This window comes from Benincasa hispida, chromosome 1, assembly GCF_027475165.1.
Source record: "Benincasa hispida cultivar pf3 chromosome 1, pf3_genome.v1.1, whole genome shotgun sequence".
In the NCBI taxonomy this organism is placed as follows: domain Eukaryota; kingdom Viridiplantae; phylum Streptophyta; class Magnoliopsida; order Cucurbitales; family Cucurbitaceae; genus Benincasa; species Benincasa hispida.
Genome location: NC_143478.1, coordinates 17,298,476 through 17,324,921, shown reverse-complemented (window position 1 = coordinate 17,324,921; position 26,446 = coordinate 17,298,476). Strand labels below are relative to the sequence as shown.

The window sequence follows — 26,446 nt, the reverse complement described above, 5'->3', positions numbered from 1 at the left end:
AAGATCGAGTTACCTAAGTTATCTAGGTGAAATAGTCAGTCTTAAACAGTAAACAACATTATAAAGTAAGAGTGACTTATTTTTTGGTCCTGATCTTATGCAAACTCTTTGCATAGGACGCCCCCACTCCTCATGTCATAACATGTACAAATTAGGAACACATCGTATGTAGCACTTTACAACTCTTTGTAACAACTACAGAGTAGGCCGCATGCAATGGTGTTACCAGAATAAGGTACCCAATCTCATTCATATACCATAGATCATTTTGACTATTTACTTGAATCTGATCCACTCTTATATCTCCACATAAAGTTCAAGTACTCATACAATAGTCATGAGTCTTAGTTTATTGGATTTAGTCTTTCATACAATTTATGAGGTCAATAACAAGTATATTGATAATAGAAAGTGTTTATTATTTTACAAACTGCAAGTTTTTAGGACATAAAACCCAACAATGCACGTGTCTCAAGATTGTATACGATTAGATAAATAGCTGTATTTGGTAGGTTTTGAAAGATACGCATATTGGTGATCAATCCAAACAGATTGGAGAAAGTAGAGAAATTCATTCTTTGTTATTTTATTTACTTTTTGTTATATATTATATATTATATTATTTCTTTTAATATTTATTTATTATTATATATAATTATTATGTTATATTTTTCCTATATTTATATTCTTGTTGTGTATCATTGTACTCCTCAAATTCACAACATTTTAAAAATTTTCTTCGATACTCTCTTAATCTCCATCTTCTCAGTTACTTAAATTTATGATCTGACACTCTACATTTTCATTAGCTAAATGAATAAATAAAGGGCTAAAATTCATTTCTCTTCCAAATTACATGGACAATCTAAGTGGACTTTACATGAGAAAGAAAAGGGGGAACTTCCCTAGAGAGTTCCAACATGAGACAGATTCCCATTAATTAATTCCGAACAATCAAATTAAGGTTCATATTTTCTTAAACAAGGAAACAATGTTGGAGCTCTCTCCCTCCTCAAATTGTTTGTTTGGTCATCTTTAGAAATGTTTGTGAGTTGAATTGAATTGGATTAAACAACTTTTTAAATCCAACTTAAATAATTCTTATTAAAAAATAAATCCAACTATAAAATATGTTGGTTGATTTGATTTGGATTATTCGAGTTATTTATTTTTTTGTTTATCTATTCTTTTAAAAAAAAGTAAAATGAAAATACATAAAAATCTGATTTAATTATTTTCATATATTAAATTAATATTACTAATTTAATTTCAATTTATATTATGAAAATTTTAATGAAAATTTTATTTTCAAAGTACTAGGAAACTATTTTTACGAGTTGTTGGAGAATAAATTATACAAATAATAATGAAACTAAATAAAACTAAAATCAATATATATGTAAATAATTGTATTATAAGTAAAAAAAAAATATATTTTAAAGTTAATAATAAGTTGGGGTTGGTTCGGGTTAATTTGAGTTATATTACGTGAACTCATTGACCAACCAAACCCATAAAGTTTTCATTTATTTGAACTCAATCCAATCCAAAAGACAACACGAATTGAGTTAAGTTGATTAGTTTTTTCGGTTTGTCAGAGTTTTTTGAACACCTTCAGTCATTTTTTCTAATTTTTCTACAGCTTTATTTCCTGAAGCAGTGAACAACAAATTTGATATAATAGATTGGAATAACACTAACATACCTCTCTTGGCACCAAGGTGGTTGGAGACGACTCAGCAAATAAAACCGAAAAAAGGAAAAAGAGGGGTTTAATTATTCACAATTAAAAGAAAAACTTACCAAACAAAAAATTTCCATAAAAGTTGGAAGTCTTCAAAATGTCGAGAAAAAGGGGGAAAAATGAGCTAAACCCGACAACATATGGCGATCACGATTTATGCCAAATCCTATCCGTCCAACACTTCCTCTTTCACAAAACTTCATTGAGAGAGCATTGAAGGAGGGAGGGAAGGAAAAAGAGAGGATTTGAAAAAGTGTTGACGAAAGAGAGGAGAGAGATGGAAGAAGGAAGAGGGTGAGTAACATTTTTTATCCAGAGGCTTTTTAATGGTAAGGCTATGTTTTAAAGTATTATCCAACGAGTTACAAATTTTAAGGATACTTTCCTTACTCTAACCTTTTTTTGCAAAAATTTTAATAAATAGAGTTCTTTCTAATTACTTACAAACCTTTTTATTATTATCATTATGAAGAGGTTATAGTCTTCCATTTGATTTTGTGTCTAATTTAAATAGTATTTAACTACTTTAAATTTCAATTTATGTCTAGGTTTCTCTAAACTTTTAATCATGTATCTAATAGATTTTGACATATTCAACATCTTTTTAAAAATTAATAAATTTATTGTACATAATGATAATATTAAATTGTGTCTAATACATCATCAAATTTTTAATTTTGAGTCTTTTTAAAATTGATTTGATCATTAATTTTTTTTTTAAAAAAAACATAATAGTCCAAATCAAAATTTAAAGACTTGTTAAATGTAACATTAAACACCTTTGCTATAAAAATAGGATAAGGGGAAAGAGAAAGATTGCTAAAAACAAAAAAATGAGAACTGATTGTTGTTGGTGGCTTAGATTTTTAGAAAAACATGTTTCATGGATTGAACTTATGGTTATATTGATTGATACAAATGTGGTTTGATTTCTAGTAATTGATTCTCTTATTCTCTCAGTTGAATGTATACGCTTGAACACATGATGTTCATGAAGTGAAGTCCTGGAAGAATATTTATATCTTCAGAAGACTTATATCTTCAAACAGTATTCAACTTTAAGAGTTAGGAAGTTTTCTCATTATTAGGAATATTCTCTCTAAGTTTTCTGGATCTAAAATTTCTAAATTTTTCAAATAAAAGGAAATTTCTCTAACTATAAAATTCTCAAGTAACTTTAGGAAATTAGATTTGGTTAGTTCATGGACTTGACTTTTGGACCTAACTAATGGGATTTAGGCTTTAGTTGGTCTTTAAGTCAAATTAAATATATATAATTTTTGGCTCAATTGAACTTGAACCCATATATTAATACCAAATTAGACAATTATTTTATTTGATCCAACCGTCACGACGAAAACAAGCAACGTGGATTTGTCAACCTATGTCTTTAATTTTAATTTGGAACAAATAATTAATCTCAAATTCAATCATTTGTAATTTCATCATTAACTTGATAAATGAGGTTGCGATCTACAATTGGTCTACCATTTTTCAACCAACAATTGTCTAGCAGAAACAGAAAGACACAAAGACAGATTCTGTAATTTTCATGTGCTACAAAACTGCACACCATACACACAGTGGACAAATACTAACCATATTACATATAATATATGGACTTCTATGGGAACTTCAAAATAATTGGAAATTAGTTTTCAAATTTATTCATTTTTCTTCAATGATTTTTAGTAAGGTAAAAATATATGATTTTACCTCATAAATTTATGCATTTTACAATTTAATCTAAAATATTAACATAACTACCAAAGTTGGATTTATTTCATGTTTTAATTGAATGAATTGGCGATACTGATAATTCTGTTCCCCACTCGTAAAATCAAAATCTATCGGATTCACACAATAACCCATTTCCTAAAAATACTGTTGACATTAAATAACAAGCCCATACTTGAAAGAACTTTTTGTTCTTGAATTCCATCTCGTCTATTTTTCGAACATCTACTTCTTTTTTTTTTTTCTCCTCTCTTTTTCAAAAATTATATATCTTTCCACCCGAAAAATAAACATTACTACTTCATTAATGTGTGACCTATGGGTCCCAAATGGCAGGTTAAGAATTTAAAAACTCAAAGACCAATATGGGAATTCAAAAACTAAATAATGACGGGAAAAAGGTGTCCAGGTTCATCCTCCCAACCAAAGGAGAAAAAATTATTCAATAGCCTCTCGAACACAAGGAATCTTCATTCCACCTCCAATTTTCTTTTATCTTTTGTAAGTTGCATCATTATAAATTTATATCCCATCCCACTATCTCAAAAAAAGTTGCAAAATCCCCCTCTGATTCCCCTTTTGTTCCTTTTTTTCTCTCCCACTTTTTGCCTGGCCTCTCGGATTAATCCTCTCACATTTCATCCTCTTCCCTAATTTCGGCTTAATTTTCCCTTAATCTCACTTTGAAGCCTTGGTCTCCATCTCAGATGGCGTCCATGGCGACCCGTTTCACTAAAACCCCATCCCCATTTCATTCTATTCAAAGAACTTCTTACACCCATTTGGGCGCTCCAATTAAAGTCTCCATTGCTAGCTCCAAGTCGAAGAAGAGCCATTTTCGGCTCCGGGTTTCGGCCGGTTTGATCGAACCGGACGGCGGAAGGCTGGTGGAGCTTCTGGTTGAGGAACCCCTGAGGGCTCTGAAGAAGAAGGAAGCTTTATCCTTGCCGAGGATCGAGCTTTCTAGCATCGATATTCAATGGGCTCATGTGCTCAGCGAAGGATGGGCCAGTCCTCTTACCGGATTCATGAGAGAATCCGAGTTCCTCCAAACGCTTCATTTCAATTCGCTCAGACTTCCAGATGGGTCTGTGGCGAACATGTCAGTGCCCATTGTTCTGGCCATTGACGATGCCCAAAAGCACCGCATCGGGGACTCCACCAGTGTGGCTCTCTTTGACGCCAACAACAACCCCATCGCTATTCTCAAAGAGTAAGATTTTTCTCTCACTTCTCTTTTGCTTTTCATTTCTGCAAACTTTTGTGGGTCTGACGAATCTGTGTATATTAGTAAAACCATTGGGTGGCTTTGTTCCTTATGAATCTATCTCTGCGCTATCGCTATGTATTGTTCGAGGAATTCTCTCTCTTCTTTTTTGTCTGCAAAAGAAAACAGTACATGCTAAAATTTTTACTTGAAGTCTCTTGCCTTTTTCCTTTTGGTTTCTATTTCCTTTGAAGGTCAATTCTGTAACTAGTTGAGCAAGATCTCCTACCAGAAGGACAGCCTAGCTAGTTGAATTAAATTTGCTTTTCTACATAGGACTTCAATCTCACCTCTTTATTGCTTTCGCTTCTGATTTTCGCTCGTTGTTTGGTTAATAATTATCCCTGTTTAGAATTGGATTTCACATCTTTGATCTCTTAGGGTCATATCGTTGATGGCATGATGAAGATTTTGTATAACATTTACTTTCTTGGAGACAGATTGTTATATAACCCATTTAACTAATTCATGCTATGCTAAGTGTCTAATAGTAGCAGTAACTTCCCTGTTGAAATCATTTCAAACCGTCTAATATAGTCTTTTAATTTATTGTTGGGATGTATCAGTATTGAGATCTACAAGCACCCTAAAGAAGAAAGGATAGCTAGAACCTGGGGCACCACTGCTCCGGGGCTTCCTTACGTTGATCAAGCTATAACCAATGCTGGTAATTGGCTGATAGGAGGTGACTTAGAGGTTATAGAGCCAATCAAGTACCATGATGGCCTTGACCGTTTCCGACAGTCACCTGCAGAACTACGGGAGGAATTTACCCGGAGAAATGCAGATGCAGTGTTTGCATTTCAACTTCGAAATCCAGTACATAACGGGCATGCATTACTAATGACTGATACCCGCCGTCGACTGCTCGAGATGGGATACAAGAACCCCATTTTGTTGCTTCATCCTTTGGGTGGCTACACCAAGGCAGATGATGTTCCACTTAGTTGGCGAATGAAACAACATGAGAAGGTACCTAATTGTAATCCATATCTTTCCGACTCTGTTTGCTGATTGGATATGGGAAGCTTTAAAATTTAAGAACTGCATCTATTCTACCAGGTGCTCGAGGATGGTGTTCTTGATCCAGAGACAACAGTCGTCTCCATATTTCCATCTCCAATGCACTATGCAGGGCCAACTGAGGTGCAGTGGCATGCAAAGGCGAGAATTAATGCAGGAGCCAACTTTTACATTGTTGGACGCGACCCAGCTGGAATGGGTCATCCTACTGAGAAAAGGGATTTGTATGATGCTGACCATGGGAAGAAAGTTTTGAGCATGGCACCTGGACTAGAGCGGCTTAACATCCTTCCTTTCAGAGTAAGCTTATTGAATGTCATGCTATCAAACTTGGAATTGAACTCACTTAGGTAGAGAGAGTTACTCATCTATTTTTTTACCCATTCAGGTTGCTGCTTATGATAAAACTCAGGGCAAGATGGCCTTCTTCGACCCCTCTAGAGCTCAGGATTTCCTCTTCATATCCGGAACCAAGGTAATTGCCTGCTAATATAATAAATTCTACTCATTGCCACTTTTGACGTTTTAATCTCGAAGGTCAACTATCCAATTAAATATCAATGAAACGCGTGATATGATATTATGAATATCATGATGACGCAAATGTTGGCAACCAGTGTCACCTTGGTATTCTTACATGGCAACCACCGAATAAGGAAAATTTTTAGTACTGCCGAAGTACCATACTTTTTTTTTTTTTTTTTACTAGAAATTTATCTTGTAAATATTCCTTTAATGCCAATGGACCCCAGAATTGGTGCCACATCTCTAGCCATTTGACTAGAGAATTAGGAATGAGGACTAAATTTATACAACAGCACCATATCTATTGTGATTTATTGTATAATGAAAAAAAAAACTATGTTTGGATGATGCAGATGAGAACACTAGCAAAAAATAAAGAGAATCCACCAGAAGGGTTTATGTGCCCAGGTGGATGGAAGGTGTTGGTTGAATATTATGATAGTTTGGTACCTGCAAGCAGTGGCAGACTTCCTGAACCTGAAGCTGTTCTGGCGTAGGCTTTTAGAGGCTGCTGTGTCAGAGAAGTATTACAACTTTTGGATATACAGTGCCTGTGATGAATAAAATCATGAGGTGATGGTACAGAAGCATTGCATAACTTGCCTCTCTCTGTAAATTAGATGCACTCATCGCATCTTTGGATTTGGTACAACACAGCATATTGTGTAATAGTGTGCTTTATGTTCAATTCTATGAAGGAGATGAGTTTACTGAATGTCATCATCATTATATTATTCTGATAGAAACCTTTTACAGGTTTTGTTTCAAGTAGTGATAGTCTGATAGGGACAAGTGAGCATTGTTATTGTATGGGTACACTAAAAGTTAATGGATAATTACATGATTATGGTCATGGTTATGGGATGTAATTGATGTGCCAATGGAAATCAGTGGACGGAAATTTTAGGGTCTGATTTCAATTAGATTATACAATTTCGTTTTACAAATTTAATTAGCAAAACTTCTCCCTGTTTTGCAATTGCAATTGCAAGTGATTTAGTTTTTGAAAGTTTATAAACAGATTGACATATTTGATCACATGTTTTGACTGGTTTTTGGCTTTTCAAAATAAAGTTTATAAATATATTTCGACATAAAAAAAAGTGATCTTTAAAATTTGGTTAAGAATTTGCTCTCAATCTCGAGTTTAGTCACTTTTAAGTATTTAAATTAGATTTAGAATTTAATTTTAATCCATCATTTTTAGTCACTTATTAAGTATTTAACTTAACCTCGAATTTAGTTTTTTAAGACTTCTCTGAAAGTCACTAATAAATTGAGTTTCATCAGTATTTTTTTTTTCCACGTAGAAGGCAAGTGTGAAGTTTTATTAAAGTTGAATTTAAAAATTAGAAGACCAGTAATGAAGGTTGACAAAAGTTTGAATTAAGATTACATTAAGAGGATAGATTCAAGTTTAAAGATTGAAACCAGAACGCAAAAAGTTTGTTAGATTGTTTGAGAAGAAAAAAACAACGGAACAAGTTACGTCAGGTTTTGATAGATCAAATACGAATAATTGACTAACCATTTCATTTTTATAATTATTAAGATCCCGTTGGATAATCATTTAGTTTTTTTTTTAAAAAAATTAAACTTATAGACTCTACTTCTACATCTAAATTTCTTCCTTTGTTATCTACTTTTTTATCAATGATTTAAAAACTAAAAAAAAAAATGAAAACAAAAAGAAATAAATTTTTAAAAATTTGTTTTTTATTTTTAGAATTCCGTTAAGAATCCAACAATTGTAACTAAGAAAAATGTAATTCAATGTAAGAAATTGAGAAGAAATAGGTTGATTTTCAAAAACAAAAAACAAAAAACAAAATGATTATTAAACGAAGTCTAAATTATCCGAAATGACTGATCTAGGAGTACGAAAACTCCATTGTAACATAAACAAATGGGAAAATATATGTCCCAATGAATATAATCATTTCCTTTATCAATTGTTTGCCGGAAAAGCTGATTGGTGGATATCCCCCACCGTTTTTCTTTTGATTTTGTTAACGAGGGAAAAGCAGAACAGGCCAATTATTTAACTTTTAAAGCTGTAATAGACAGGTAGAGAACTTCATACCAACTTACTAAGATATAATGAACTCGGCCTCCCAAATAAAAGAGTTCAGCCACCTTGCATCAACCACAAAAATTAAAGCTCAAGAAACCTTGATTAATCGGCCCACCTGTTCAAAAACCTCCAACAGAGAATGATTATATCAGTTCGCAATGGTAATTGAAGCTCTAACTTTAATCAAAGTGACTCATAACATATTAGTCAGTAATCAAAAGTCCATCTGAACCATTCTTTATATATGATGTGATATTGTTTCTTTAAGTCTAAGGCTACATAGTTTTCTTTTTTAATTCTATCCAAAACAAGTTTCTAACTAATGAAAATGTCGTTCTTATTTTGATATTAAGGATTCTTCTCCCTTCTAATCATTATAGGACTTTCTATCTCTAAACAAAGTAGAGGACTGCAGTTCATTTACAGATGTCTTATCAAAATGATGGACAATACAATAATATAGCAATTGGAGTTCCAGTTAGCCGACCCATTCACTCTAAAAAGAGAGAAAATGATGAAAAGTACATGTGGGGAATTTAATTTGTTAATGAAAAACGGAACAAGAAGACGCTTTAACCTACAAATGGCAGCTCCAGTTATGTCCAGTTTGGATGTAACCCCACTTTAAGGTTGCCACTGCCCCAGTCTTTTCCAACAAACAATACTTAAAAACAGTCAAGAAATTTCAGTTGCAAAAGCACAATCATGATGACAGACCGTTCATGTGCTCATCTGAGTGGCAGACTGTTGAACTTTATGTGCGAAACAAAATCTTGAAAGCTATAAAGCTGACGATATATGAGTAGTTGAGTACTAGTGTCAGAGAGGAATGAGAGATTGAAGAGTTTGGCTGACAGATTACTCATTTAAGGCTTATGTTCTAAGCAATATTTCTGAATTTGTTTAATCTTGTGTCAACAATCTAGCTGTCTACAACATATCAAGCTGTCAAATATCATCACCATCATCACAATGGTAAGGAAGTTTGAGTATAGAAGAACCCCCTTTTAATTCAGATTTTATTCAAGCTTGTGCAGTTATTCAATTGTGAGTGTTTATTAAACCTCTTGATAGCAGGATTTGTTGAGTTGAATATGGGAAATGAGATGGGAAACAATAACACGTCTGAGTTTAGAGGTAATTTCGAAGTCTGATTAGCTAGGTAAAGACTAGTTTATTACATGCATAATCGTATTTTGCTTTCTTTTGGTTCAGAGGAAGAAAAGGCAAAATCTGAAGGTCCAGAAAAATCATTACCAGAAGGCGGGGCAAATGAAGTCGAAGCGGATGAAGTTGCAGGCTGCCTCCAAAAAGAGGCGAGGCCGAGTTCTGGTGAGGCAGATAGAGAAAATGGAGATCATGTCACAGAAAAAGGTATGGAAAGAGTATGAGCATCTCTGATGTAGACAAATTCTAGTATTGTAGTTTCTTATTCAGCCTACTTTCCCTACATATTTATGCAGAGGAAAAAAATAAAGCATGTAATATAGAAGAGTTTCAAATGGTTCCTAAGAGATTACCTGACCGAACTAAAGAGGATAATGAAGTCGACATCAAGTGTAAAGAATATAAAGAAATGGAGTTCGACTCGGAAGAGAATAGATCCAATGGAAATGAGCACGAGCATGAAAAGCAGGCTTCAAATCAGAAAGGTCAGCAGGAGTGTCAATCTCTTTAATTTAGTATTTACTATAAAATTTCAATTCCATATAGAACTAGAAAATTTTTATAGCATATAAACAATAGTTCTGTCTGCTCTAAATTGAAACAGAGGAACAAGGGGAGAGAGGTTCCAATTTGAACACAGCAGTACTTTCATTAGGTGAGCCGGGACTTGAGAAGATTACAGATTTCAAAGGTAATCAGCATGAATTGCTAGCCGAATCATTGATAGAAGACAGCAACAAATCCCCAGAAGAATGCAAGGACGCTTTGGAATTGAGCTTGAACCATTCAGCAGATTGTGCCATGGCAGATTCAGAAGAAAATACCAATATGGATCAAGTTATTGATACTGACCGAGATACTGATAGGGAAAATGATGGAGAGAAGAGAAAAGGTTCCAACTTCGACATGATAACATATGCATCAGAAGATGAAAAATCTGCAAAGAGATCAGATTTTGATAATGATCAAGTTATTGATAATCATCGAGATACAGACAAGGAAAATGACGGAGAGAGGGGAAAGGGTTCAAACCTCAGCACGACTACACATGAATCAAAAGATCCAAAATCTGAAATGAGTTCAGAATTCGATACTGTTCAAGTTATTGATACTGATGTAGATGCATATAAAGAAAATGATGAAGAGAGGAGAAAAGGTTCCAACTTCAACACCACAAATGCATCAGAAGGTCCAAAATCTGAAAAGACTTCAGATATGGATACTGATCAAGTTGTTCATACTGATCGAGACACAGATAAGGAAAACGATGATGAGAAGGGCAACGGCTCCAATTCTGACACGTTAATACATGCATCAAAAGATCCAAATTCTGAAAATAGTCCAGATCTTAAGTCTATGCAGCATGAGTCATCTGAAACCAACGCTAAATCATTGACAGGATCAAGTGATGATGGAGACACAGATATGGAGAAGAAAAAAGGTGATCTAGTAGAGCCAAGGCCATGCCATGGATATACAATACCAGCTGCCAAAAATGTTGATACTAAAGATGAAGGAACTGCGATCGATTTGATATGTCATAATTCTTCATGTTCACTAGCAGAAGAGAGTTTGGTGATAGAATCACCAAAGTCATTCATGCAAGTTCCTGAGGTTGAAGAAAGATGCACGGTTTTGAAAGAAGAATTCCAATTAAGAGAAGAGCATTTGGGAACTGAAACAGTCGTTCAAGACAATATTCCAACTCAATCTAAGATTTCAAATGGGGTCCAAGGGGAATTTAACACGATTGGGTCACATTCCGAGAACAGTGCAGAAAAAACTGAAGTTTTTCCTGAATTTGTTGCCAAGTCCAAGAATGAGAAGGAGGCTCCTGGAGAGGATTGCGAGGATTCAGATGGAGAATATCTAGAAATTTCTGAACAAGGTACGGATATTTCAAATTTATCTATTGGAGATTACAAGCATAAGCATGAGGATAAGGGAGAGACGACGGAAGTTTCAACAAACAATGGACATGAAGGGGAAAGACGAGAACCAGATCATGAAAGCCTATTTGAACCTGTTTTAGGGTTTCAACATCAAATCCAGCAAAAGGAAACTTCAATCACATTTCAAACTGCAGAAAGTACAGCTCAATCAATCTCAGCACCGAGACAAGAAACCTGTACAGTAACTGAAAAATCCAAGTACAATCCCTCGGATTCCCCAAGTTATATCCAAACAGCTTCAGCAACACTCACAGAAACTAAACCATCGACAAATCCGATGGACGAACAGAGTTTTACGGCACTTCCATTCTCCACATTCGGAGGAGAAGATCAAGAATCTCCAGGAAGAACAAGCAACGAATCAACTTCCGAAAATTCAATTGGTCATATCGAGATGCGTAAATCGCCTAGCTTCAATATAGATATCCAAAGCGAAGGAAGGGAAGGAGAAACAGAGAAAACTCCATTGCTATACCAAATTAAGACAATCGAAGACTTACCAAATCTGCAGGAGATTAGCTTCCCAAATCCAATGGAGAAACGAGTTGTGAAGTTAGGAAGAAGCGATTCAGAGAATTCGAGACCTTCTTTCCCAGGGTTTGCGAAGGAAAGAGAAGAACCTGGTATGGAATTCAAAGCAATCGATCAAAACAACTTCGCCACCGATAATAAGGCAGCAAAAGACTTACCACCGCCATCGCCGATCCGTAAAGGGAAGCGCAGAACGAAATCCCTAATTTTTGGGACCTGCATCTGCTGTGCTACAGCGATCAATTGAAGGAATTTTGTCGAGATCATTAACATCCGCATTGGAGTTTCAGAGTGGTTTTCTTTCAATAATTTTTCTTTCTTTTTTTTTTTTTTTTTTTTTTTTTTTTTTTTTTCCAATTTCAGCTGCGTTTCCAGATCGAAGAACGCCATGGTCGGCTTGAAGTTGAACTCGCTGTTCACCTTCGAAAAGAAAAAGATCGTTGCACTTGATGTTCATATGAATTTCTTTTCTTCCCGCCAGAATACACGTGATCCAGTGATTTAAACTTAACCCCATTTATGTGTTTGATTTGTTTGCCAGTGGAATTTGTTTTGGGAAGGGATTTGTAATTTATTATATATACAAAATTTAAATATCTTTAAATTTTATATATATGTGTGTATATTTTTCTTTATATTTATATTTATATAATCTGTCACTAAATTTATACCTCTTTTTTATCTCATAAATTAATCAATTTAGATTATTAGTTGGAAATTTCTTTGAGAATCGTGTTCACGCATTTATTTTAATCGTCCATTTTGTAAAATTGACATTTGAAAAGTATACACACGTTTGAAAATTAATGTATAGATGATTTTCAAAGATAATCGTATTTAAAAGTCTAAATATATTAGCTTATAGAAATTTATAGGTTGACTCAAATTATAAGTTTCACTTTCACACCACATTAGTCAAATGAAATTTATAGAATGGTGTCAATTGATATACTTAAAAAAGAAAAGTTAATGTATAGATGTATAGATAAAGTAAATTGATAAACTTAAAAAAACTTAATGTATAGATGATTTTCAAAGATAATCATATTAAAAAGTTTAAATTTATTAGCTTATAGAAATTTATAAGTTAACTCAAATTATAAGTTTCACACCATATTAGTCAAATAAACTTTATAGAATGGTGTAAATTGATAAACTTAAAAAAAGTTTAGAGTCTAAATTGATTTACTAGTTAAAGGTTTTAATTGATAAAATTCAAATATTTCCTTATTATTTTAGGTGTTTATCTAGGCGAATTACAATGGGTATCAAATTATAAATGGGATTTAGTAACTATCTCTTAAATTTTTGAAAATTTTCAAATATGGAAAAATGTTGAAAATAAAATTATGATCCCACCAACCTGATTTTAAAAAGTTTTATTCCAAAATTATCCTTCCATTAGAAATAGGGTCTATTACCCCCCTTTCACCCTAAACCCCATTCTCAGTTGTCTTTTCTCGCTATCACATTTATGTCTCCGAGTCGTTCGACCAATCTAGGGTGCATGCCTTCGTCATTCTATCGCTCGTCCATTGATTGTCAGCCACGTCGTTTGCTGGTCATCGGTTGTCACTATTGATAAGTCACCTCTCACTACAAAAATTTTCAATATTTCTGACGAAGAAACAAGCATCGGCGTATCCTACTTCCGGCGACAGTGCAACAACGGTGTCGGGAGAAAAAACTATCCCAACGGGTCCTATACGGTCGTCAGGATAACACATCTATCCCAATAGTCTAATAACCAACTGTCGAGTGTATTCAGCTATACCGATGGTATCATGATCGTTGGGCAATGTTTCTGTTATTTTGACTGTCAAAACAAAAGTCCCTTTCCCCGACGGTTCTGCACTGTCGGGATATAACAAAATAGAAAAATGGAAGAAAATATGGGATATTATTAAATTATCCCGACGGTGATCGAGCAATGTTGGGAGTAGTTTATTTTTAAAAAATAAAAAATATAAATGAAATGATTTATTTGGAATTTGTCATGATTTGCCCGACGGTATTTGAGTGACCACCGGGCTTTGTGGAGTTAGTCCGACGGTATGCGGAGTCGGCCTAGGGGTATTTAATTTAAAATTAGGTGGGAATTTGTGAAGTTATGTCAACGGTCGTGTTAAAAGACCATCGGGCCTTGTGGAGTTAGCTCAACGGTACACGAAGGATCGTCAGCCTATGTGTATTAGTGGGAATTTATGAAGTTATACCGACGGTCATGTCAGAATACCGTCAGGCCTTGTCGAGTTAGCTCAACGGTACACAAAGGACCGTCGACCTATGGGTATTGGATTAAATATTGTGGGAATTTTGAAGTTACGCCGACGGTTGTGCCAGAACACCGTCGGCAGAACTTGATGTTAGCCCGACGGTTTACATGGGACTGTCGGGAGTGGGTAACTTCCCTGACGGTTATTTATCCACTGTCGGGATAAGTACATTTAAACCTCTCGGGTTGCCTCTTCTTCCTCTATTTTTCTTTCTCTCCTGTCAATCTCTGAAACCATTTTTGCGCTCACCGTCCGATCGCTCTCCGTCCAGTCACCGTCTGGTCGCTCTCTCCTCTTCTTCCTTTATTTTTTGCTCGTCGTCTAGTCGCCGTCACCTCTGCTTTAATTTTTAGTAACATTTTTTCCCATCCCACTATTTTCTTAGCTTGATTACAAAATTTCTTTGGAACATTTTATATTGCAACAAATTCGTTTGTGTAGCTTTGTGATTAATACTATTAGTTTTTTTGGCCATAGATTAATTGTTAACTCCTTAATACATAAGTTAAGTTGTTTTAATATATAGGTTGTTAAAAGGAGCTTTTTTTGGCTAATAAAATTATTTGTGTAGCTTTGTGCTTAATACTTTTAGTTTTTTTCTTAGAAAAAGTTCCATATTTATAGTTGTGGTTAGACTCAATAAATTGATAAGTTGGAATCAAATTTGTTGAACTTAAAATAATATAATAGCACACACAAAGAAACATTACCAATTTGATTGTTTTGATAGAAATTTGATTGATGCTTAAGATATTTGGCGATAAATTTGAAATATAAAAGAATCTTATATTTCAAGTTTAATTCTTGAATTTGTATGGTCTATTTATTTACTTAAAGAATCTTATATTTCAAGTTTAATTCTTGAATTTGTATGGTCTATTTATTTACTTAAAGAATCTTATATTTCAAGTTTAATCTTTCCATGCTTAAGATACTTTAGAAAGTTTAATTCTTGAATTTGTTTTACAAGATTTGAAAGATTTGGTATGTTGGTTTGATTTATGAATTTAAAATGTTTTGTAGGAAGGATGTAGGTTTATATTTTTTTTTTTCTTTAAGGAGGGATGTGGTTGAGGGGTGATTTACGTGAATGGTTTATGTCAATTATTTTACAGGATTTGAAGTGTAATTGAGGGGTGGAAATGTGTGATAAAATCTAATCTCTAGCTTGTGTCACCACTAAATTCGATAGAGTGTTCAATTGGATTACAAGGGATTGTCAATCCCTTAAAGGAAAACTTTATTTTCAAGGATGATTTGGGAAATTCACCAAAAAAAAAAAAAAAAAAGAACAAGAAGTATATGTTCTAATATAACTAGTTGTCTAAATCATACAGGTTCAACTTATCGCATATATTATTGAGTATGTAGAAGGAGTATATTGATTCCTTGAAGTTGCAAAACTTCTTGTTAATAACTCGGGAAAAACAAGATGTCCATGTAGAAGATGTATGAATGCAAGGTGGGAGCTAATAGATGGAGTTGAATGACAATAGATGGAGTTGAACGACATTTATTCATTAATGGAATTTTTCCATCGTATCATCAATGGATATATCATGGAGACCCAGTCGACTTGTCTAGGGAATACGGGAGTCAAACATCTCGATCGACACACGATGATGGATTAAGTATGATAGAGATGAATGTTATAGATGAAGAAAATGAAATTTTGAATTTTATAAATGATCTACAGTGTCCAATTGCTTATGTAAATGAAGAAGAAAATGAGGATGAGATGCACACCAATGCCCAAGAAAGAGATGACAATAAATGAAGACTTAATAAATGATAAGCTTCTTTGAAGACTTAATAAATGATAAGCTTCTTTGAAGACTTAATAAATGAAGCACGCAACCAGTTGTACCCTAGTTGTACAACTTTCTCGTCATTATTGTTCTTGGTGAAGTTGATGCATATTAAGGTTCTTAGCAGTTGGACTAACTAGGTCGTTTGATTTGGGACTTGAATTGTTAAAAGAAGCATTTCCCGTTGGAGCATCTATACTTAATTCATTTTATGAAACTAAAAGAAAATTGCATGACTTAGGACTAGGTTACAAGTGTATTCATGCTTGCAAATACGATTGCATCCTATATTAGAAAGAATTTGTTGATTTGCAACAGTGACCAGTATGTGGTGAATCTCGTTACGAAGTTAAATCTGGAAAAATTAAAAAGATTCCACATCTGGAAAAATTAAAAAGATTCCACATAAAATTTTATGACATTTTCCTTTAATACCAAGATTGAAGCGATTGTTTGCATCTAAGCATATTGCACCTGAAATGAGGTGACATAAAGATAAACATGTTGTGTTGGTTTGTTTAAGTAAATGTAGATATAAGTTTAAGTAAATGTTATGTGTTGGTTTGTTTGGTTTTTTAAGTTAATATAGATATATCTTGGTTTCAAATTGAAATATGCATATCTATATTTAAGTACAAGTATGTTTAAGTTTAAGTTATGATTAAATTTAAGTTGTGGTTTAAGTTCTATATTGAGTTTGAGATTGAAATATGCAAGTTTGAGTTGGTCTATTTCAATTCATTAAAGTTCTTAGTTGTGTTTTGAATTCTATATTCATTTTGAGATTGATATATAGTATATTGAGCATTAAACTTATTTAAATTTGTATTTTGTAGGTATCTAGAGATTTTGTAGGTATCTGGAAATTTGTATTTTGTAGCATTAAACTTATTTAAATTTGTAGGTATCTAGAGGTAAGTTGGTTTGTTTAAGTAAATATAAATATGTCTTGGTTTCAAATTGAAATATACATAACTATTTAAGTACAAGTATGTTTAAGTTTAAGTTATGATTAAATTTAAGTTGGGTTTTAAGTTCTATATTGAGTTTGAGATTGAAATATGCAAGTTTGAATTCATTAATGTTCTTAGTTGAGTTTTAAATTCTATATTCATTTTGAGAATGATATATAGTATATTGAGCATTAAACTTATTTAAATTTGTATTTTGTAGGTATCTGGAGATTTTTGTTGAAGATGCATCTCCCGGCAAACGTATTTGGGTTGTAGATGTTAATGTTATTTTGGATTTAGGAATTGTGGATTAAGGTTGTAGATGCATCTCTCACTATGTACTTTGTTATCATGTAATATTTTTTTGGATTAAGAAATTGTGAATGTTATGGTTTGGATTAAGGAATTCTTGATGTTATAGTAACTCTTGGATTAAGGTTGTAGATTTAAACGTGTATTCTATATATTTACTTGATTTTGACAATCTTATTTTAGTTTGATTGATATTTGTAAGATTTAAACAGGTATGACATTTAGAAAAAAACAAATCTAAAAACAGAAAATAAATAAACAGATTCAAATAGGTATGACATGTTAAATATATAGTCCCGATGCTAAAAATATCTCCTGACGGTCCTAGGGATCGAGAAAAGAAATCCCGATGGTGACTAGTCACCGTCGGGTTTTAAAAGATATCTCGATGGTGGCTAGAGACTGTCGGGGTAAAGGACCATAGCCCGACGGTACTCTAACCGTTGGGCAATATTAATATCTCTTGATGGTACATAGTCACCGTCGGGTGAAAGTAAAATCGCCCGAAGGCACCTACATCGTCGAGCTATATTAAATTATGTCGATGGCTTCTATCCCGACGGTGGACCATCGGGGGTTGTCCCTTTCTCCCGGAGGTTTTCTTTAGGGTTAGGAGAAAAGCCCCAGATAATTCTTTTCCTCCATGGCACGATTTCCATACTGTCGGGGAAGGTTTCCTGGCGGAGTTTTCCCGATGCTATTGCCGACAACTTCCTGACCATCGGGAAAACCTTTCCCGACGGCCTTTTTAGCTTATGCCCATGACTTTCACCGTCGGAAAAGACCCAAATTCTTGTATTGTCTGCAAGTTTTTTTCTCTCTCTCTAAACTTTAGTTTCAGTCATTGTTACTATCGTTTCATCTGCTGTCAAGGATGTAATCGATACAACCACCGTCATTAAGGCGTTTTACGCAACATCCTATTTGAGATCAAAGAGTTTGTTTGATTGTTTCCTTAAATTCATCCTTGGTTGAAGATTCTTCTTAATTTGTTGACTCATCAAAATTTCTTCTTATTAATTGTTTTTATTTTGGTTGAGCAAGGAAGAATGGAAAGTGAAGTAAGATTTAAAACCTCAATCTTCTCTAATTTTTGTTCAATTTTTAGCTTTAAGAGAAACCGGATAGAAAATCGGAGATAAGGTATCGTACTTTGTCAAGTAATTGATACATATATGACCATTCTAATTTACCTTTATTGCATGCATATATCTCTCGTCCTGTTCTTCCATTAAAGTCACATAGAGCTTGAAACTCTTACTCTCTCTTCCTTCTTCAAATTGATTACTAAAGCAACACAGTAGGTGACAAACGTGGTTGAATGATATCCATTATTTGTTCATCTATCAAGCCATCACAAAGAAGATTAGGCATTCTTGGGCTTTTTTGCTTTATAGCCCATTAAGTTCAACATTACCCATATGATTTAATACTGTCTTAAATTAGTTTATCAATCCATATTAACTTTCCTAGCTCTCTGACTATCTACCTTGTTGTGCCACTATTTATATACTATTTTATATTTATTCGATTGGTGGATTGATGAATGTTTAAAATTTAAGTGTTTAATGGAGTTTCTCTCGTAGGTATATCAGCAATATGTTACATTCACATACCAATCAATTTTTAAGTCTATCGATAGTATATCAACGATATAAAATTGCAATCAAATAACAAACAGTAACAAATAGTAATCATATAAAAATCATGATCAAAATAACATTTAATATTGTTAATGTTGGGGATTGTGCCCTAAATCTCGTGGTTTATAATGTATAAACGAAATTTATTTATTTAATAAAATAAGGAGTTATTTTATTTGACATTTAGACTTGTATAACTCAATCCAATAAACTAAGATCTGAGGTTTATTTTATGTAATTTAAACATGTATGTGGTAGACATAAAAGTGGATCATATTTAATTAATAACCTAGTATATAATATATGAATAAGGTTGGATGCCTTATTCTAGAAACACTACGGATACGTCCCACTTTGTAAATGTTACAAAAGTTGTAAAGTATTACAAATGATGTGATCCTAATCATTCTTGTGGAAACATGTGGGTGGGTGTATCCTATACAAAGAGTTTGTATAGGACCGAACCGTGAAATGATTAGTCTCTCTTTATAACATCGTTAATTGAAGAGATTAACATTTCATAAGATGATCATAGGCGACTCGACCTTAATCCTGAGTGAGTTATGAACTCCTGTCTATAAGAACCGCTCTTTGATCTGTATCGTTGAGAGTGATCAGTATCGCCGACCCAATATGCCTACTATTTTGAGGATTTAACCGAGTAGGGAGCTAGGAACATAACTACACAATATGGAATTCACTCATCCTTGTATTTAGGGTAAGTAGATGAATAATTCATCTACTTACCCTAAAGACGGGAATGAGTGAATTCTTCCCTTAAAGGTTGATTCCGGATCTTAAACAATGAGGCTTCTGAAGGAACGGTGAAGTTTCATAGCGGAAGCGGGGATTAACCCAATTTTCAATTTTTACAGAACAACAAAATTATAGAACACAAACATTATGCATTAATAAAAAAAATACAGCATGTTATAGATAAAGATGAAGAAGAATACATACCTTTGAAGATCACAACAATCTTCACGATATTCCTCATTTCCTGTCATGATCAACCACGATCCAAGAAGTCAAGACACCACCACAATATCATCCTCTGTATTCTCTTTAAGGTAGGGTGAGAATATGCAATAAGTGTGAGCTTTGCAGATTTTTGGAAAAGGGAGAGAGTTTGAGAGAAGAGAGATTCTTTTTTCTTAGGGAATAGGACCAAAAGCCTTTTCACCATTCTTCTCTGTGAAGAAGATGGAACAAAAAAAAAAAAAACAACTTATGCGTGAAAACCCCTTCCACCAACAACCCACTCTCTACGTGAGATCGAGAGAGAATTAAGGGGAGAGAAGTTATTTCCCTCCATTCAAATTTAAAATTAAAATTAAATTAAATTAGTTTTAATTTATATATATAACTATATATCATATCATATATAACACATAACCTATAGTTTATATTCTATCAAATACAATAAAAGTTATAGTTTTAATTCTCTCATTAATTTGTGGTATTTAATGTGAATCACATTTATACTAAATTTAATTATATGAATCCAATCTATATAATTAATATTTGAATCATATTCAAATATTTATTTCATCTCAAATAAACTTTATATTATAATGTATTAAATACATTATATTAATTATATCACAATAGAATTAATTTAATTATATTACATATAATTAATTCTCTCAATTAATTTGAATGCAAATTAATCTAAAATTAATTCTCAATAATCCTGTTGAGCTCCAAGGGGGACCTTATGGACCTATAGATTGAAACTCTAATGGTACTTGATAATTTATTAAACTCTTTAATTAAATTACCCAACATCCATTAATTGTTGATCGCTCTACTAAAGACCGACAACTGCATTATTCGCACTACAAATATATTTATGTGTCCATTGGACATAACCAGTTAACAGCGCGATGACCCTTCATGAATTGATCGTAAGTACATCTGGGTCAAAATTACCGTTTTGCCCTTGTAGTTACATGTAACTCCTTACGTACCACTAATCCCTCTAATGAACAATAAGTCATACTTCAACTATGACCAAACCCCTCTCAGACCTAGAGATGGTGTGGCGTCACATTATTCAAGCCTCAGAATCAATCCAGGAGCAATTTATCTACTTATCCAGACGTTAGAGAATGAGTGAATTATGTCTTGTGTAGTTGTGTTCCCAACTCCCCAATCAGATGAATCTAAAAAATGGTAGGCTTATTGAGTTGGCAATCTGGCCATTCTCACCAATACAAATCAAAGGACCACTTTCATAGGCAGGAGTTCACAACTCACTCGGGATTTAGATCATGTCACCTATGGTCATCCTGGTCAAATGTAAGTCTCTATTATGAACGATGTTATATAATGAGACTATTCATTTCGTGGTCTGGTCTTACATAAACTCCTTTCTATAAAATACCCCCGCTCAAATGTCTCAATATAAATGATTAGGATCTGATTATTTATAGCACTTTACAACAATTGTAACATCTACGAAGCAGGTCGTATTTGTAGTGTCACCAGGATAACGTGCCCAACCTTATCCATCTACTACAGACCATTTAGGTTATCACTTAAACATGATCCACCTGTGTATCTCTATATACTTGTTTAAGTTACAGAAGATAACCTTGGATAGGTTATTCGTTTGTGGGTTAATGCTACTAAATGTCGAATAAAACATCTCATAGTTTCTTAAATAAATAAAATGTTTGTATATTACAATTATAAACTACAGGACCCACGAGATTTAGAGCATCAACCCCAATGGCTTCATTCTTCCACTGGCCTGAGAGGGATTTAGTTTATAGTTGGACTATAAATCGATTGTTCATTAGAGGGATCAATGACACTTAAGAAGTTAGATGTAATTATAGAGGTAAAACGGTAATTTGACTCAGTTGTAATTACGAGTGATTCGTCAAGGGTCGACTTTATTTTGATAGGTTATATTCATAGACACTGAAATATATCTACAGTGCGAGCAGTTGTGGGTCTTTAGTGGAGTGACATGCAATTAATGAATGTTGATTAATTTAATTAAAAAGTTTATTTAATTAATTTTGTATCATTCGAGCTTCTAATCTTTAGGTCCATTAGGTCCCCTTGCTAGCTCACTAAGGATAAAACAAAAATCATTTAGTTTTGGATTAATTTGAATTGTTCGAATAAGGGAATTAATTGTATGAAATACAATTATTATAGATATATTATAATATAAGGTTAAATAAACTTTATTATATGAGAGACATAAATATTTGAATAAGATTCAAATATTATTATATGAATGAGATTCACATAAAACTATAGATAAAAAATTAATATGAATGAGATGCATATTAAAACTATAGCTTATAATTAATACGGATGAGATTCATATTAAAACTATAGATTATAAGAGAGGATTGTATTTGAATATGATTCAAATATAAGTTAACTTAACTTATCGATTGATTAAATATCAATTATTTATTTAGTTATTTAGTTATATATTAAATTAGATTTAATACATAAACTAAATACATAAACTAAATAAATTAGACTTAACTTCTTCTCTCTCGGGCTTAATTGTTGAATTACAGAGAAGAAAGACATATGTTGTTCTTATGGAAACACTCACTCTCATCTCTCACACAATAAAGACATCTCTCTCAAAAGGAACTTTACAAAAAAAAAAAAAAAAAATCTTTCTATTAAGTTGCTCTTCCCTTCTCCAAAAGTGAGATCTTACCATCTCAATTCCTGTCAGAGATTGACAATGAAGCTCAAGTGGTAGTGTCCAGTTCGTGACTGTACGTAGGCATTCGTGGTTGTTCAAGAGATTATGGAGAAGAAATTGTTGAAGAAAAAATTTCAAGAGTAATGTCTCTTTTTCCTCTTTAACGCATGCTATAATCTAGATTGTTTATCCTATTTTTGTTTTTTTCTCTATTTTTTCATGTTTTCTAAAATGAAATTCAAAGGCATATGTGTTTATGCACTTATGCTGAGGAATTCGATTCCTTCAGTTAGAAATCGTCATCATATAGTAATCAGATAACAATTAGTATCAGATAGTAATCATACAATAATCAAATAACAAAGTAGTGATTTTGAATAATTTTTTTTTTTATCTATTTAAAAAGTAGTCATTAGATAAACAACATTAAATAATATAATTATGAATTTATGGCTCCATAAACATATTCGGTAGTAATTAGACAGAAATTAGATAATGATTGGTATTATGGATAATTAGTATCAGATAGTAATTAAACAACAAACGGTACCATTAACAATCATATTACAAACAATATCAAAGCACAATTAAACAAGAATTAGACAATAAATCACTATCATTAGCAATCAATATTACTAGGAACTAGTATCAAATAATAGTTAGATAGTAATTAGATAGCAATTGGTATTATTAATAATCATCATCAAATAGTAATTAGACAACAATCAAATAACAATCAATAAATAGTAATCAATTAATAATCAAATAGCAATCGATATCATTGTCAATTAGTATCATATTGTAATTAGACAACAATCAGATAGATATCAGATAACAATCAATATCAAATATCAATTTAACAATATGATAGTAAATTATCAAATATCAATGAGATAGTAATCAAACAACAATTAAACAACGATCAGTAGGTAATAAAAATTTGCCCATATTAGATAAACTATGACAAGTAAAAACTTACAGTCCCATGACAAACAAGCATTCCTTCCATAGCTAACATAAAACTAAACTTCCATGCTTAAACTATTGAAGGAAGAGAAGAAGAATCAATCAAAATGATTATCTAGTCCCTATAAAAATGGAAGAAATGAAAAGTGAAAAACGGAGCTAAAATGGCAAAATATGTAAAAGTAAAATAGAAGAAGAACTAAAGTTCAAGTAGTCAAAAGTATAGTAAAAATTAGATAATGATTAATATACAGATAGTAATCAAACAACAATCAGATATCAACCTATATCATTAGCAATCAATGTCAAATAAAAATAAGATAGCAATCAAATTTCATACGGTCAATGAATCAGTGAGAGCATTTTTTACTTTTCAGTTTCAATGCCTCATTTAAATTGAGTTGGGATGACTGATTTTGCAAAATTTATATTGTATGGATATGAGTCTAATTTTTATTACTTATTTTGATATGCTTGCAAATGGTTCTTTATTTTACAATTATATTTTACAATTAGCTATTGGAGAAGTATATAATATCACTAGAGATATCCATTTAACTTCCTAAACCCTAATGGGACGGAATCCTCGAATACACGGGAAATGGAAGAGGAATTCCAAGTTCATTCCAAGTTCACATTGTCTTGTCTCTCCTCAAGTCTTCATTGTCTTTTCTTCCAACTTCCAAGCTCGGTGTCCGTTTCTTTCAAGTGACTACCTGCCCCACCTGTGAACCTCTCTAAATATCATGGTGGTAGAGAGAATACCAACAAATACCAACATGATTTTTTTAATAAACTATCGAGTAAAATAGTTATTTTAAGATTTTATGAACTAAAATAGTATAAACTTAAAAAAGTTCCAAAATTAAAATGAATATTTTTAAAATTGAAGGTCTAAAATATAACAAAACTTTTTAAGACTAAAATGTTAATTTTAGATTAATTATTTAATAAACTATGTATAATTTATTGAATCTATTGGTACTAAAGCCCTCGAATGATATTCTCATTACTGAACTACTCACCAAGAATTTGCCTCTTCGTCAAGGTATTTTCAAACACAAAACAGCTCAACAACTTCTATATTCATCAACCCACTGCATAGTCATTATACTAATTATCTAACATTTCATCCAACATCATCAGTCCAAAGTATAATTCAAATGGTTAACATTTATATTTTCCTCCATGTATAATTTTTTATAAAATATTTTAAAAGGAAAAAAAAATAATTATGGTGTATAATTCTCAATGTGATTATTCACATACATTGGCTATTTTAAATTAGTTTATATAGCAATAGAGCATTATATGGTTCACCCTAACCCATATTTAAGTAGATCACTAAATTCCACCAAAGTTCACCTAATCAAAGTTTAAATTTCACTTTTGCATCAAAGACAAAAAACCTTAAAGAATTCACACATATAATAGACAAAAATCTAAGGTAGTTTTTTTTTCTTTTTTCCCAATTACAACATCTAAGAGTTTTGAATCTTTTGATTTTTTGGTCAATAAAAAAATATGTTCATATTAGCTCGTAGCTACAATTTAGTAATTAAGCGTTCTTTTATGTGCTTATTTTTTTCGTCATCTTGGATCAAATTATTTAGTAGTGTATGTAGAAAATTTGTTGGGAACAATCTTTTTGAATGAAACACTTTTAGAATCCTTTTTTGATTAAATGTTACAAAATAGCTTATTATAGGTTGTCAAACAAAACAACGTTAAAACTAATTTTTTTTTTTTTTTTTTAATTTTAGATGATGAAATGAATCTCAACTGCTATAAATTATACCTACCGTCAATTTGTGTGTATATATATATATACTGCCAATTTGTTGAAATGATTTTTAAATACAAAAATTTGTGACTTTAATTATTTGGTAAACGCATATACGAAATTAAATATAAAAATAGTTTAGAATTGTGAATAGAAGTTTTGGACAAAAATAGTTTATCAATAAAAGTTAAATTAAAATTTTGGAGGAGAACATGGTAAAAAGAAATTAAATAAAATGGTCTCTATCTATAAACACGCGTTTTATATATATATATATATATATTAAGTTTTGAAGATCATCGAATAATCAAGATAGTCTAAACCTTATCTCATCCTCTATCTTACCATTCAACCACATGAAACATGCTAACACAGTGATATAAGATATAAGAGTTATATTATCAATTATAAAGTCATACTTTCAAATTGAGAAAATTAAAAGGATATTGTCCATTTAGAAACTATTTAGGAAAATATTGTTGTTTTTAAACTATTTATAAAAATATATATTTTTTTCTTAAATAAGTCGAGGGTTGAAAATTCGACCTAGATAGGTCGAATTTTGAACCATCGACCTCCTTTCACTTGTACGTCGAACTTTGAACTCTCGATCTTGCCCTTCCTAACATTATTATTGAGTCTGTTTAATTATCATTCCGGAGACCTTTCTCTATCAAAAGATCGTATTTTTAATTTTCAGAATAATTTTTACGGATTCTGTCATCCCAGCAAGTCTGACTAAATAACGAGCTAATGAATCTCCTTATTTTTGCCACTGAACTTCCCAATCAAATTCGAGAGCGAGATTATGAGAGAGAGCGAGATTTTGAAAGAGCGAGATTTTGAGAGCGAGAGCGAGATTTTGAGCGTGAGCGAGAGTGAGAGCAAAATAGTGAGATTTTGATAGAGAGCAAGTATACCGTACAAATTTCCCCTTTTTTTTCCTTTTTAATTATTACACATTCCACCTTCTTCTTTCTATTTTTTTTTTAATTTTCCA

The 26,446-nt window shown here is 32.3% G+C and overlaps 2 protein-coding genes and 1 long non-coding RNA gene across 3 annotated transcripts; 2 read left to right on the top strand and 1 right to left on the bottom strand.

The window, feature by feature from the left end:
* The first annotated feature begins 3,816 nt into the window (after window positions 1-3,816).
* On the top strand, window positions 3,817-7,165 carry LOC120083574 (ATP sulfurylase 1, chloroplastic-like). Its single transcript, XM_039039398.2, has 5 exons — window positions 3,817-4,694; window positions 5,315-5,720; window positions 5,811-6,071; window positions 6,160-6,246; window positions 6,650-7,165. Exons 1-5 carry the CDS (start codon window positions 4,189-4,191, stop codon window positions 6,791-6,793), a joined length of 1,404 nt encoding a protein of 467 aa, XP_038895326.1. The 5' UTR covers window positions 3,817-4,188; the 3' UTR covers window positions 6,794-7,165.
* On the bottom strand, window positions 6,648-12,315 carry LOC150038288 (uncharacterized). The gene is made up of 3 exons (XR_016528586.1): window positions 12,179-12,315; window positions 11,990-12,109; window positions 6,648-8,497 (listed from the first exon to the last, which is right to left on the bottom strand). It is a non-coding gene; the product is annotated as an uncharacterized LOC150038288 (long non-coding RNA).
* On the top strand, window positions 8,504-12,631 carry LOC120072973 (uncharacterized). The gene is made up of 6 exons (XM_090312221.1): window positions 8,504-9,345; window positions 9,448-9,507; window positions 9,586-9,744; window positions 9,834-10,022; window positions 10,142-10,228; window positions 10,286-12,631. The coding sequence occupies exons 2-6, from the start codon at window positions 9,465-9,467 to the stop codon at window positions 12,265-12,267; spliced, it is 2,460 nt and encodes an 819-aa protein (XP_090168347.1). The 5' UTR covers window positions 8,504-9,345; window positions 9,448-9,464; the 3' UTR covers window positions 12,268-12,631.
* The last annotated feature ends 13,815 nt before the right edge of the window (window positions 12,632-26,446 follow it).

What these genes read in the sequence shown, in the direction of transcription:
- LOC120072973 (XM_090312221.1), top strand. Translation starts at nt 9,465, where the DNA reads ATGGGAAATGAGATGGGAAACAATAACACGTCTGAGTTTAGAG. An exon ending in GCAGGCTTCAAATCAGAAAG is followed by an intron (nt 10,023 to 10,141) that starts GTCAGCAGGAGT and finishes AAATTGAAACAG; the next exon opens with AGGAACAAGGGGAGAGAGGT. An exon ending in GAAGATTACAGATTTCAAAG is followed by an intron (nt 10,229 to 10,285) that starts GTAATCAGCATG and finishes ACAAATCCCCAG; the next exon opens with AAGAATGCAAGGACGCTTTG.
- LOC120083574 (XM_039039398.2), top strand. Translation starts at nt 4,189, where the DNA reads ATGGCGTCCATGGCGACCCGTTTCACTAAAACCCCATCCCCATTTCAT. An exon ending in CCCATCGCTATTCTCAAAGA is followed by an intron (nt 4,695 to 5,314) that starts GTAAGATTTTTC and finishes GGGATGTATCAG; the next exon opens with TATTGAGATCTACAAGCACC. An exon ending in TCTTCATATCCGGAACCAAG is followed by an intron (nt 6,247 to 6,649) that starts GTAATTGCCTGC and finishes TGGATGATGCAG; the next exon opens with ATGAGAACACTAGCAAAAAA.